A 15,120-nucleotide genomic window follows, 5' to 3' on the forward strand; every position below is an offset into this window, starting at 1 on the left:
AAAAATTCAGAGCTGTCAGTTTTGCACTTACTTATTTAATTTACAGGCAGGGGACAAATGTAAATATGTAGCAGTAGAAACTGGCATTTTGAATTCCAAACACAACCTTAGTAGGCTCTCCCCTTTACGGAAAAAAGCCTCTTTCTCACCTGTAATGAGCTTTTGATGCCCTGCCCCTGCAACAGCTAACAAAATGTAATGTTCAGTGGTGTAAGAGGGATCAGAATTCACTCCTAGCTTCCAAATGTTGGACCAGTTTGATTACGTAACTTTTGCAAATGTACTGAGAATTGTAATATATTTTGCATATTTCAGCATAATATTGACAAATATTAATTTGTTTCTGGCAAAATTATATAATTGGGACACTTTATTAAACCATGAATATGTTCTCTCAGTTTTAATTTTACCTCTAGGTAACATCAGAGTTTAACAGGATATCACATACAACTTTTTCCTCTTGTAATAATTATCCTGTTTTAAAGCATTGGGAACTTATATTTAGATATTACCTTCCTATAAATTTCCATAGACATAGAAGAGTGGTCCGTGACACAACTAAGACTATACAATGATTTTTAAAAAGCAGTATCTGCACTAGTTCCTACAGAAGGGTAATTCAATGAATGTATTACTGATACAGAGCTACTAATGTAGAACAGTTGAGGTGAACTTAAGTCAGGCTTATGGTGAAGGAGCCACTCTGGCTTATTTGCTTACATGTATTTTCTTTGTAAATGTGAATTTAGAAGTTTCTTCTGTATTAAGCAGCAAAAATTACGTTGTCTTTGTGAAGTGCTGACTTGGTTTGGTGGAAGTGGAACCTTTCTGCCAAGATCCACGTTGCAGGCTGAAATGAACGCTCAGTGTTGTCTTCCTGCAGGACTGCCACGTAGCTGCTCAGGCCAAGCCACCACAGTATAATATACCCTTGAAAATGGCACAGTCTAAAAGTAGCTACAGTATTTGGCCACACAAAGGAATGTTTTTATGCAGAATTACAGGGCTTGTAATATTCCAGAGGTCAAGTACTTTTCCTGTCTGCATATCCCATAGTCCTTATCCATCTGTGAAATACCAAATTAGACTGAATAATCAGATTTTCCTTACTCTTTTATTTCAGACCATATTTAATATACTGGTGCTTCTGCTGTATCTGGGAGATGACTGGGAGGCTGCAAGAATACTTATTTTCTCTCCTCGTAGTCGTCACAAATATTTGCCTCCATTATGATTATACTCAAAATGACTCTGCTTGGCGGTTTCCATCAATACTGCCACTCAAAAAACCCCTCCAACCCCAAAAGTCAAAAAAGTTGGAGGAACTGTGAAATCTGGGAGACAAGCTGCTTTGGATGTGCTTCCATGCTGGCACTTTCCAAGGAAATTCCAATTATGTTAATGTCTTCAGCTCTTGCTTTTGAGTTTGTTTTTTTTTTCAATTAGCAGAGTGTTTATGAAAGCCCCTTTCCTTTTCCCCTCAGGGGTGTGTGTAAAGCAGCCGTTGTTCCTAGCAAGTGCAGAGCCCTGGGGCACTGTCCCCCTGTGGTGGCAACCCCGAGGGGCCTTTGTTGCGCCCACCCACCTGCGTATAGCGGCAGTCAGTCTTTCTTCTAGGCCATTTCTTGTCATTCTTTGAGAGCGAAAGATCCCAAGTCCATTTCCGTATAGATCTGTGCACACAGGGACACCATACACTACATATTTATTTATGATTAATGGAAATGAGTGTGATCCTATGCATAAATCGGTTGATGAGTACAAGGCCTTGTCAGGCACTCCATTAAGGCTGCACAGGAAATTCTAAAGCCAATTTGAGTTGACTTCTTTTTCTCAACTGACTATCATTTATGTTTGGATGTTCAGCTTTTAGACTTAAATCTTTTATGCTTTTTGGATAGAGACACTGAAAATGATTCCATCTGCTTTAGTCAATAAGAGGATTATAAGCAGCACATTGTTGCTATAAGGCAGAAAACTTCACGTGCAGTATTTTCTTTTCAGTGTGGTTACAGTAGATGGCATTGAAAGATGTACAACATGCACACTTTTTCTCTGCAGCAGAGGACACCGCTGTTGGTAAACTAATAGATGCTTTACAATATATAGTTTTTCAGTGTTGAAGAGAAAATCTGATTTTGAGTTCTTACGTTTGGAAAATATAATTCATACACCTGCTTGCCCTAGATAGTAGAGGATATAAACTAACGGTTTTCCACTTTTCTATTGGAATGGCATATGTTGCATAAAAAAGTTGGAGAGAACGCTCCTTTTAATTCACCTGTGACATTGTGATATATTCAGACCACGGCAGCCTGAGGGAGGAAGAAGGAGGTCTGCGTGGCGAAGCTTCTGCAGTATTCGCTACCAGCCATCCAGCAGACTGGCATATCCTTTGAAACTCTGCTACAATCTTGTGAGTTTAGGGGAATCCTCTGGCTGAGGGGTAGATCCACCAGTGATTGCCTGTATTTTCCTTGTCTTCCTCAGCCTTCACCCTCCCTGAAGCAGGTTAACTGTATGGGAACAGCAATAAGAACACCATCAATATCCATTTGGAAAACTGTCTAAAAGAGGACTGAACAGACTGAGGACAGAATAATGCAAGTTATTACATACTCTTCTAACTGGAACAAAAACTGAAAGTTAACAAGGCATTGTTGGGTACAAACGACTTCTAAATTCACTTACTGCAAAGCTGACTTTCCAGTTCTAAAATGAATCGGATGGCTCTTGGATAGCTGAAAAACAAGAAAACCAACCAAGCTGACAAAATTGTGTCTGTATGAAATGGAGCTCTGCTTGTTATTTACAGGTGTCAGATGAAATTTGAGCCTAGCCTTGTGAAGGAGACTCATCTGTGGTTTTGTTTTCTGAGCCCTGGGTACAACTTTCCTCTGTGGGCATTTTCTTTAGTAGTCCATGCAGTGTTGCCACATTAGTTGTCAACAGGAAAACCATATACTCAAACTAGTTTCTTGCCTCAATCCAAATCTTGACCCTCAAATCACTGGGAATTTTGATTTGCAGCTGTATAAGTCCTGAACTGCCAAAACCTTCAATAGAGCTGAAAACCTAAACCGGAACTTGATTCTAATTTGCTTGTGTGTCCACCAGCAAATATATTTTTAAAAGATCGTAGCGTATGATACGGGTGAGAAATTACACTACATACCAGCTCCCCTGGAAGCCCTGCCTCTTCTGTGTGTAAGAGCAGGGGCGCGTGTTGTGTTTTCATCTGGTTGACGGACATGGGGGCTGCTGCTGTGAGCTGAAGAATGTAAACGCTTTGCTGAGACCTAGCAAAAATCCCCAACACCTTTGTAGAAGAATGTAAAAAATCCATCAAAATCCAAAACTTGCTGAGGAATGGCGAAAGCATGGTCAAAACCAGTCCTTATTTCATCTTTCACCCTTTTCCCCAGACTCCCTTGGCATTTTTTCCTTCTGCGTTCTAGTCTCACACGGATACCAAGAATCAGACTGCTGATAATATTAGTATTATATGGCGCTTCAGTGGTGGGCCTGAATCTTGCATATGAACAAGGGCTGGGATGCAAAAGGGTGGCAACAGACCTGGGACCGAGAGCCAGTGGGATTGTGACGAGCAGGAGAAAGTCAAATTTTTGCGTGTGTTGCAGATCAAAATCAAAACATTGACGTAGTGGTGATCAGGAAGGAGTCAGCGTGCTAGCAGCAAGTGGGACCCCGGTAAGCCCCACTGGGTCTCTCTGGTGGTTTTTTGTATGTGGGTGTGTGTTTTCAAAATGGAGCTAGATGGAAAGAGTGGTGAAAAAGGCCCATTCCGTGTACAAAGGCTGCACAGCAGCCGGGGTTAGAAATGGAGTTGTAAGAGCTCTTCCATTAATCACCTTTTTATTTCTTCCTTCCCTTCCAGGTGCAAGTGGGAAGTACACCTCAGGACCAAAGAATTGTGGGATACATTTCCTGCACTCACTTGCAAGCTATTGCAGGTACTGTCCTAATTCGCGTATCTTAGTTTTTCACTGTTTCTAGGCCTGTGGTGGTATTCTTGTGCAAAAGTAGCAAGCATTGCTCCTCCAGTATTTCTGACAATGTGCAGCGTGCATTCCAAATAGCAGTGACATAGCGAAGAAAGAAGGGTAGCCAAGTATATCCCCCAAGCTTCACATTTTCAGTCTCGGAGTAATTAAGCATTATAGGACACAAACAAAAAATATCCCTTGAGAGCTTTTCTTCTCTTTGCTCCCTCTTAACCAAATACTGTTATTTTAGCAAATATATTACTAGCATCATTACTCAGCAGCATTTAACGCATCCTGTGAGTATCAGCATATAAACTAAAATTTCTTTGTACATAACTAGGGGATTATCAGAAGATACAAGTTGGGACAGTTTTTCCATCAGAAATCAGCAGCTGGAATAAAGCCAAATTCTCTGTTTTTTGACCTGCAAATTTCATACATAAATGGCTAGCAAGTTAATACACTCATTGAAAAATTCTCTTGGTCATGTTTAAAAGCAGTTCCACTATTACATTTACTACAGCATGACACAGCATGCTCTGTGTCCTTTGTTTCATGAAACAGTATTTTCTAAGGTTGTTAAAGATAAACAAAATGAAAAACTCTTAGCAGAGTGTGGAAAGGTTTTTTGGGAATTTTCCCTGAATTATCTTTAAAAAGAATGAGGTGTTCTTTAATAGCAGATTCCTGTGTTTGCAAGAGATGTGGACTCCAGTGCTTCCCATAACCAGACTGGAATTTCACGTAGCTCTGTCAGGTTGTGGTGGAGCCTGTTCCTCCTCAACCATCTTATGACCTTTTTTTATGATAGTATCTCAACACTCAGCTCTTCTTTTAATATTCAGAACAAGACTGAGGTAGATGGGTGGCCTTATCTCCATTTTACAACCCAAGCCCAGAAAGCGAGGGGAAGAAAAGTTAGTAACTTCAGGTCATTTTCTTCCATTTTTAGTGTTCTGATGCATACATTCTGAAATCAAGACGCTTCTCCATTTTAGCTATTCACCTGAACACTCATCAATTACAATTGACAAATACTTGAAATTCTTGGAGAAGTCTATGGAAAATTTTCCATGTATCTCTCCTATCTTTTGCATCAAAACTATCAGCTCTATATTTAGAGTAGGTGTAGTAATAAAATCAAAGCCAAATCTACAAACTTTTACTTTGTGCAAGATCAGAATTTAATTTAGCCAGAGGGGTGGATATCCTTAGTTTTACTTGATGCAGCTGTGATTCTTGTGCTCCTGAGAGCTGGAGAGCACGACATAGCCCTCCTAGACTGCTTGAAGGCAGCATGTACGCTGCAGACTGAGGCAAGACAGTAATGTATTATAAATGGTAGAACTTTGAGCCTATGTGCTACAGCATGTCTAGGTTAACCCAGTCAGGCAGCTAGCGTTCATTCTACTTTGTCAGTGCTTCAGTTGCAGAGGGACAGACTTGGGAACAAAACTGCCAGTCCCTGAAGTCCATTAGAGAGACGGGATAGTTCTAAAGAAGATTCATGAATTTTTCAGCTGCATTTTAACACTGTAACGTCCTTCTCTGGTTTTCTATTTTTAATTCTGGAATTATGGTAATGTACTGTGAGATTGCTGTTGTGGAGCTGAGATTTGTTGCTGTTCTAGTTTAGGTTATAAACCTCCATTTTTAGTCCTGTTCCTTTTTACTACCTATTCATGTATTCTCAGTTAGTCATCACAGTAATCACAGTGTGAAATCCCTAAAATATTGAAGAGGAAGAGTGGGGAGGGAAGAAGAATGGGGAAGTAATGTTCTATTGTCAATGTCAGCCTAAAGCTTCTTCAAGGGTAAAACGCAACCTTTCGTTTTCCTACTTATGTTCTTGCTTTGTATTTTTACGCTTATCTGGTTCAAACTACATTCAAATAGAGCAGACAATGATTTAAGAGTCTAACTGTCCTTTGATATATCATATTAGTTTATGTAATGAAATGGAAAACTAAAGTTCCTAAGTTTGGCAGAGCTGTGCTTTCTGATTTGTATCATCTGATTCATAACATTTCACACATTTAAAAAATTATCCAAAAAACAGTTCAACGATGTAAATATGTGGTATCTATAAAAACAAGCACTGTTTAAAAGGTTAGCCATTTAAATCATCGCGTCGTACATGGCTGAGTGCAATTTGGCTTCCCTTCTAGGATACATAAACTTACACTTGACAGTTCTGATACCTACATGAGTATAAGAAGAAGGGATCCAACTGCTTATGGTCAGGGACAAACTACTAATGCTTTTTTCAAGAGATGTGCTGGCTCAACTCTGTTCTGAGCAATTACTGTTTTTTCAGACCTGACATTCACCTTTTTCAATAAAACTTTAGAATTAGATGTAGCTTATCCTCTCAATTCTCTACCTATTACTGAATGGCGCTATGAAGCAGCTCTTCATTTCCACCGTGGAAATAGCTGCATTTCAGTGACAAATGAAGGGATCTTTTAATGAGACTTGAATGTAATTATTTTCCAAGGGGCTGTTAAGTTTACATGGTTCTTTTATGTCTTTTAATTAGTCAGTGATGAATGTTCTGGACAGGTTTTGCTGCCTAGAATCCACCCACCTCCCAAGTCTCTTTGAGTCATGCCTTTCAGACACCCCACCAAGCCATCAAAACAGAGGAAGCCTCAAGCTATTCCAGCCCAGGTCCAGATGATGTAGCATGCTGGATGCGATCTCATAACCTCGTTCACATCCCTGGTTTGCATTTAGTATGAGTCTAGCCATTAGCAGTACAGGTATTGGCAACTCTTCTCTAGCACCAGGTTCAGGTTCCACAAGCCTACACACAGCTTAAGCAGAACTCAGCTCAGGACTGAGAGAGATCCCTCAGTGTTTGAAATTCTGACTGTGCAATCAGGAGTAACTTCAGTGCTAAGCCTCCTTAGGCAGTGATTCCACACGTTTCTGAAATAGCAAAGCTGGCATATCCACACCGTGGCAGCCTGCCTTTGCCCCCTCCTCTCAGTTGTGCGAACACAGCTGTTGTAGGCTGTGTTGCACTTGACTGGGGACCTGACCTACCTGAAAAGTAACCCAGCAGAGTAAAAGGGGTTTTTTTGTCACTTTGGTTTTTTGGGTGGTTGGTTTTTATTTTGTTTTGTTTTCCCAGGCTATCCTGGATTAAGTATGTTACAAGTGTAGGGGTCTGCTTGATCTGTCACAGTCAGGTGTGACACAGCCTGTCTCATGGCTAAACTGAAGCCTTTGGTTGCGACTTGGAAACAATTTTTTCCTTTTGACTAGGCTTTACATCCTACACTTTACAAGCTTTTTTTTGCTCGTCTTCCCCAGGTTCCCTGTCAATATATCCCACAGCGCTTATCAGTGCTGAGAATTCTGGTTTTAAAAACCTCCACTGGATCTTTTTAATTTCCTCTGACTAGACCTGTCAGCTGCTTTGTTCAACCACCATAGCTCCTTCTAATGTCTTTCAGAGTAGGACAAAACAGTCTTCCTCAGTGTATAGTACCTACCTGCAGTTCTAACTTAAGCCAGGATTTCACTTAAGGGAAAGGGCACGTAGGATTATCCTGTAATGAACAAAGGTGAAGTATTTATGTATGCTGGCTGAGGATTCCCACACTACCCTTTCATCCTTCCACAGAATCTGAAGCTGAAGGGAACTTGCAAAGAATTCGGAAATGCTGACTGCAGGAACCAGTCACAACACAATTATTTGCATTTTTCCGGGCCAGTTACTGAGGAAAAGAGTGTAGAGCAATTAGCACAAATCTGTATTCTCTGGTTAATCACTGGTGGCAGTCAGTCAGCTCAGTGATTCTATCTGAACATTTAATTAGAGCTGAAAGCTGGAAGAAGTTGTTGAATGTTAGTGTTGGGAGTTACTACCTAGTTCTCTTCTGTTAATATTTACTGATGCTATGTCATTTCAGTAGCAGTTTCTGAAATGTCTGCTCCCCTGATTGTTCTGGATTCCGGTTTGGCTTCTGCTCTACTTAGGTGTCTGATTAGTTCAGTTATCTTCATCTCCAAAGCTACTGATCATTGGGAGCTGGTAAGACTGAGTCTCACCAGTAACTTGCATACAGATACATGCAGTGCCTGCTGTGTAGCTGCAGTAAGCTGGATACCATTAGTTTAATACTGATCTCAGAAAACAGATATATTCAAGTCACATGAGAGGATCCCATCTTTTGTCATGGAAATGTAGCTCACTTCATTGCACACTTTCCACGTACTGAAGTGCAATTACTTCTATGACCTCTAGTGGGGATAATCAGAGATGCCAGACTGTCACAAGTTCTACACTTTTTCTAAAAAGAAAAGAAAGTAATCAGTTTCTCGAGTTCCAAGGCTACTATTTTTCTGTAGAGCCCTGAGGTTACCTGGTGTACAGTGCTGCTACAAAGGCTCAGCATTCTTACCGAGGGAGATGTATGTCACTATGTAGTTAATGCATTTTTAGTAATAGCAATGCATGTTACCAGAAAGCTTTCACAATATCCTCCTAAAATGTTTTTGCCTGTCTGTCTTTTGTTTTTCTCAAGAGTTTTCTGTTTTGGAGAATTTTACCTTTGTGCGTTTCAGTTAAGTGGGTTTGCTATGTTCTTCACGCTGGTCTGCGACAGGTTGCTGCCTGAGTTTTATGCCCATATGGTAATGGCCACGTTATTTTATCGCTCATCCTAGTGAAGCCATGCTAGATGGATGATTCACAGAAAATGCAAAAAAACTTTGACAGTTCAGGGATGTAAAAACCCATCTTAGACAGTTAAGCAATTTATATAATCGGGACTTTGTGGGGAGCAAGACAAGTTACAGCATTCTTGTCAACAAGCACCATGCTTAAAAGTTATGTTATGAGGAAACAAAGGCAGGCTAGAAGAAAGGACTGGCCTAAGGAGATGAGATAGGATAGCAAGATTCAGATGCTGCAGAATGAGGACAGTCCATGAATTTGAATAAGCTTTACCAGGAAAGAGAAAGCTGGGACTGTTCAGCTTCAGGAGGAGAAGGCTCAGAAGGATCTTACCAAAGTGTGTACATACCTGACGGCAGGGTGTAAGGACGATGGAGGCAGACTCTCCTCAGTGGTGCCCAGTGACAGGACGAGAGGCAATGGGCACAAACTGAAATACAAGAAATTCCATTTAAACAAAGGAAAATGTTTTTTTATTGCAAGGGTGACTAAGCACTGGAACAGGCTACCTAGAGGTGATGGAGTCTCCAACCATGGAGATATTCAAAGCCGGACTGGACACGGTCCCGAGCAATCGGCTGTAGGTGACCCCGCTTGAGCAGAGGGGTTGGACTAGATCATCTCCAGAGGTCCCTTTCAAGCTCATGCTTTCTGTGAATCTGTAATTTTGTCTGTATCTTTAGTTAAGCAGAACATACATGTTAGTCACGCACACCTTTTGTGGTTAGTGTCACCTGCTCCAGGCTGTATTTATTCCACGTGACCTATTTCTTGTGCTTTCGTCTAGCTAAGTCTTCACTGTAGGGCTTTCTTGTGCTGTTGTAGCAAGGGGTTTTCCCACGAATACATTGGTCTGGATTTCTGTCAAGCTGTGTCATTAGGGTACTATGTGAACTTGAGGTACAAGTAACTAGAAACCGTAGGATAGGAAATAGATCCAGGAAGCACTCGTACCTGCTTTTATATTACAGCCCAACTGGTAAAGATTTGTTGGGAATAACACGAGTGGAAGAAAAAAAAAAAATCAGATTATTTGCTGTTGGAATTACTGGTCTGAAAAGATGAGTCAGTGTCAGAACCTACTTAAAGCTCTCTTTCCCTGGTCACGTTCTTTTCAATATTTCTTTTAATTATTTAGGATTGTATCAAATCATGCTTGGTTGAACGCTTCTGGTTCAGTTTGTATTTAACTATTGTTTTAACACACCCCCCCACCCCGACATGTTCTTGAAAATCCAACCCTTCACAGGTTAATAGTGGTAGGAAAGTGAAGTCCTAATGCCTAAAGTGTGCTGAGGAGTTCATATAGTCTATAAAGGGTGCTGGTGACAGCTGCAGTTGAGACGAGTGAGTAACAAGCGGTGAGGAGGTAGACTTATTCACCATCTCCATAGTGGCCACTGAAAGCAGCTTTGGACATACATAACTGATGTTTCTAATTGTGTTTTACACCTTTTTAATAGCTAGCACAAAGTAGTAAATTAGGTTAAAATAAAATTGTAGTCAGAATAAGTCATTTGGGGTTTGCTGCTTCTCCTTCCGATTGTGGCATCTGAAAACAAATCTTTTGTTTTGAAGAAAAGTAATGTTGTCCTGACTTGACATATCATTTCAAGTCTGAAACAAGCAAAATTATAACTGTTAACTATAGGTACAGCAAAAAGAAAAAGGAAAGGCAATATGGTAAACGATTATTTCTAGAATGTGTCTCTTCCGGCTCCTTTCCCCACATCAAGCTTTTGCTGTAATCATTTTAAGAGAGCCCGTAATTAATTTTTTCTTAGACTTCATGTCACCTAATGTGCTTGAAAATAAGTGTGGTTAGTTGCTATAATTACAGAGCTGTTTTGTGTGTCAGATGGTTTCACAAACAAGAAATATTTGGCAACTAATCAATCTCAACCCTTTCATATCACTCCTATAAAACGGGGGTACATCCTCAGCACAGGCAGCCTAGTGTAACTTCCCTGCAACTGGTGAAAAGGATCTGGTTCTTTATTTCTGAAGTACTGCTACCTAAACCTGTATCTACACATACCTTTAAAAATATGAAAAAATAATTCCAGTTTAGGCATTCTTACTTGAACACAAATAGAACTCTTCCTCAGATGGACTATTACAGTATGAGTAAGTTAAATTTACCATTGATGTGTATTTACTAATAACACTTGAAAGTTAAATTTTTGATTTTTAAAAATTAGAAAGCAAAGCAAAGAAGGATCAAGTGGTTTACCCCAGAACATGCTGTCCAGTTTTGTCTGAAGTAGGATTTTAACGCTGAACTCCTGATTATAAACGTAGCGCATCAGATCCTCCTCTTCCTGTGGCTAAAAACGTCATCATTTTGGCTGGTTGTCTGCAGCACAGATGCCTTGTCTTCTTATTTCTTCAGACATGCCTAGTATGATTGATTCCAGAAGGAGATATTTAAATCATCAAAAAGCGTGGTTCCTAATGAACTTCATAATGGGCTAAGCACTATGTACTGAGTATGCTATTGGCCACACCATTTTTTATCTTGCACCCTTTTTCAAGATGTCTGTCAATAACTTAGCAACTAATATGTGGCTGAGTAATATGCTAAAAGGAGGTCTTATTTCTTGTTTTGGTTATTTATTTGTTTGTTTGCTACAGGAGATACTACTGTTCGATGTGAGCAACTGGATATGCTTCAAGATTGGCTGTCTGAATTCAGAAAATCTACCTCCTCCTCCAGTACAGCCAATCCAGAGGAGCTGGTGGCTTTTGATGTAATGTGTGGAGATCTCAACTTCGATAACTGCTCCTCTGGTAAGACAAGGTTTTCCTTTTCCTGGTGTCTACCTATTCCAAAAAGGAATAGGGAGGTTCTTGATTCCTGTGGGTTACAGCAGTATACTAAGTTGTGACTGGCTTTTGCAAGGGAAGAGTTAATTGCTACAGATACTTCTAAAATAGGTACTAGCCTTGAGATGAGCCAAGGAGAGTAGCTCTCACCTATGAGCTCCGCTGAGTTACTAAGCATGATGTCTTTTAAGGCACAAAGAGCACTAATTTGTGACTTGCGGTAGCAGTAATGAGGACAGAGCCAGTGGTTTAGCTTTACTTGAATTAGGTAGACACCTATTGTCCTAGAATTTTAGTGACTAATGAAAGACATGTATGTTACAGGACTTCTGTGGAGAAAAAGTAGTAAATTCATGCAGGTAATAATTTGATAGGGCATATACACAGACATAGGAGATTAATGCTGCAGAGAGAACTAAATATTGCTGAATCAGTCTTGGAAAAAAACTAACTGACGCCTTGTACTTCTGGGGTATTTTTATTTTAATAAATTTTTAATTTTTTTTTTCTAATTTGGATGCTGAGAGTACTAGAAAAAGAACTCCACAAAACCATAATTAATGGGTGGTGAGTTCACAGAGATAGTAGCCTTTTCCAAACATAAATATTATGCTCTGTTAACAGTTAAATTGCCAACATAGAGTGCAGAGCATTGTGTTTGTGTATCCTCTCTGCCTTCCTGCTCAGTACAGCTCAGGCATCCAGCAGAGCTGCTTGCTGGCTTTATACGACGGCAATCGACTCTGCTGGTTTGGAGCCGGCAAATGGATCAGCGGTGCCCAGCGGCCAGCCTTCCCCGCAAGGCTGATGGCTAAAAGGCCTTTTGCGTGACTGGGCCAAAACTGAAGTACTGAGATACAAAGAGCACAAGGCAGGTACAGTGAGGGGGGCTCAGAGGGATTTCGTCTGTGCTGTGTTACCAGGGAGATGTGCAGTGTACGGATGAGCTCAGGCTGCAGCGTTCAAAGTGGGATTCAGCAATTCAGACCAGAGTTCGTGGATTAACAGGTGAATTTGTGAACGGCATCTAGTGTGAATTCTGTAGTCTTCGTAAGAAGCCGAGGTAACTGAGGCTGAGAGCAACAACTGTACCAAAAATAACTTCAAGAAACAAAAAGCAAGTGTCATCTGATCCCAAAAGTAACCAGTATTCTCTAATCTCATGACTTGTACCAGACACTTGTAACAGAAGATTTTAGTAAAGTTGGAGAAACATTTAACTGGGTAGAAAAGACCATCAGCCCAAAACACAGCCCTTCTGTTGTTCGTTTCTAGCTCATATGTACAAAAAATAAATCAGTCACAACTATATGATCCGAAGTAAACTCAGAATGGTCCGAGAAGGTGCTGGCAAGCGCTCTGACTGGTAGGAGAATCCGTTATGCACTGTGGAGGTGAACAGTAAGTGGTAATGGCTACAGAATACTGTAGTTAAACACGTATTAGGATAAAATATAATGGTACCAGTGGTAGTGAGTTTTTCAGGGAAGGAAGAAAGAAACAAACATGGTCAATAACAGGTCTTCAGCTAGCCAAGCTGCTACGCAGACAGGCTGAAGCGGCAATTGCAGCAGTCCCGACAAAGGGAGACAGAAGCTGGGGGATACAAATGGACACATCTGCTGTGATTTGACTGTTTCCCTTCCAATATCGTTGGATGGATGGAGTGGCCTGGAGACAAAGGTGTCCATCAAGGAAGTAAACAATATCTGCTGCATACCAAGCGGAGACTGCCCAGTCAGATCGCAAATTGAAAGTGAGTGAGGCTGTGCAGCATGAGGGGAGAGAGAGAGACGGGAGTAAAGCTGTGAGGCAGAGTGTATGGTCAGTATTCTCTACCTGAGACGTTTTGGCACTCTAACCAAAAAAAGTAAAAACAACTATTTGCTTTTGCAAATAATAGGTGTAAACATTGCAACTACTGCTAAAGAGGATTGAAAAGTAGGTTAGCAAAAAAAGTGATTTTTTATATCTCTGCCGCTTATTTACATCCCCCTCCCCTTTAAAATTCCCCTAGCCTGGAAGCTGAAATTAAGCTAGCTATTTCATTTTTTATTTTTAGATTGCTTTCTTATACACTAAGCAAGATTAATGCAACATTTTAAAGTTTTCTCCTCCATTTTTACATTACTCATTATTTTAGGGACATTTGTTAGCATTACAGGGCACTGAACATCTCAAGATTAATTTTTTTTTAAGCAATAATCAGCTTCCTGTAATTCTGTATATGATTTTCTGTATTCTTTCCCACTCCACAGACTGATACGGCAAGTAATTAACGTTTCAGTGAATATCAAGCTTCTATTCTTAGATGTATTGACAGTACAGTTTTCAAAGATCTCCAGGTCCATGAGTGACCTTATGCTTATGACAAATCTTCTGCAACTCAGTTTTCCCCTCCAGCTTTACAGAACATTATGACAACATTCACACAGTGAATTCACACTTAGTGGGAACATTATCAGAAAGTTACTTACTGTCAGGTTGCTTGGGCTGACTTGTGTAAAAGTCAGTTTTAAAACATTTTTAAACCTTTTAGCGTAAGATAAAAAGCTTTCCAGTCAGATGGGTTAAGTTTGTCTCATCAGCTGTGACTTATCGCTGTCAGTGCCACAGTTGCAAATTAATCACGACAAAATTTTAATCTCTCTGGTTTTTGAGGGAAATTTTGTAGACATATGATATAACAAGGGAAAACTTGGAGAAATGAACAATTGCACAGATTACATCATCTACTTTTCCATAAACATTAAACAAACCAATTGGCTGTTCAGACAGAAAGAGCAATTCTCTGCATTGCATACCTAGCAAATCTGAGGGAGGGTCAGTCCTCCGATCCTCTGCCACAACTCCAGAATACCCTGGCCAATTCATTTTTCAATCTCCCTGCAATTACGAGGGAGTTCTCAAGATCAAGAGCTAGTTGGGGCAGGGGAGGTGGGGGAAGCTAGAAAGATGTAATGAGACAGATCAGCTGGTGTGGATGCAGTAGCTGAAGGACACTCAGCTGTATTAATGACTATTAATAACAAAATGGCAAAAGTGCCTACAGCTATGAACACAGTACTACTGTACTCCACATGTGTGTGCTGCTTCCTTCTTAATAGGGAGAGGTCAACAGCTGCTTCACTTGGCAAGAACGGCATTTTACACAAGGAGAGCGAATGTGATTCCTACAGTGTGTGAGCTGCATTCTGTCTAAGATACACAGCTCACGGTTCCAAGTTTTGTTTCTGACTACCATTGTCATGCGTACTTACATATTCTGTTGCCTTGGCAATAGACAGTGACAAATATGTTACAGCAGCAGCTCCAAACACAGGTGAATATTCTGTTCATCCCAAGAGAGAGCCTTCAAGTGTTGCTGAGAAGTTTTAACCTTGTAGAAGGTGTAAATGCTGCAAGAAAGAACATTATCAGGAGCTGTTGCCAGTTTCTTTGCCATTTAACAAAAATGGAATTGTAGCAGCTGGTATTTTCAAGTTCTGGTTGTGCTTGTTTCCCAGGTGTAATGATTGCTATGTTAAACAGCATGCACAGAACTAGAACTTGCTTATTTGTTCAGTGTCTGAAATTCTAATGTATACATTTTTGTAGGAT

At 40.4% G+C, this 15,120-nt stretch overlaps 1 protein-coding gene and 1 long non-coding RNA gene across 2 annotated transcripts in view; one reads left to right on the forward strand and one right to left on the reverse strand.

Annotated features, from left to right (window-relative positions):
• Positions 1–15,120, forward strand: part of SMPD3 (sphingomyelin phosphodiesterase 3) — a 33,962-nt gene that overhangs the window by 9,382 nt on the left and 9,460 nt on the right. The window contains exons 2-3 of the mRNA XM_050904058.1: positions 3,899–3,974; positions 11,329–11,484. Coding sequence (XP_050760015.1) covers positions 3,899–3,974; positions 11,329–11,484 — 232 coding nt within the window. The remainder of the gene's footprint in view (positions 1–3,898; positions 3,975–11,328; positions 11,485–15,120) is intronic.
• LOC127021122 (uncharacterized) lies at positions 1,591–14,912 on the reverse strand. Its single transcript, XR_007767162.1, has 4 exons — positions 14,781–14,912; positions 10,928–11,092; positions 9,044–9,124; positions 1,591–2,516 (listed from the first exon to the last, which is right to left on the reverse strand). It is a non-coding gene; the product is annotated as an uncharacterized LOC127021122 (long non-coding RNA).

The sequence above is a fragment of the Gymnogyps californianus genome, chromosome 12 (genome assembly GCF_018139145.2).
Source record: "Gymnogyps californianus isolate 813 chromosome 12, ASM1813914v2, whole genome shotgun sequence".
Lineage (NCBI taxonomy): Eukaryota > Metazoa > Chordata > Aves > Accipitriformes > Cathartidae > Gymnogyps > Gymnogyps californianus.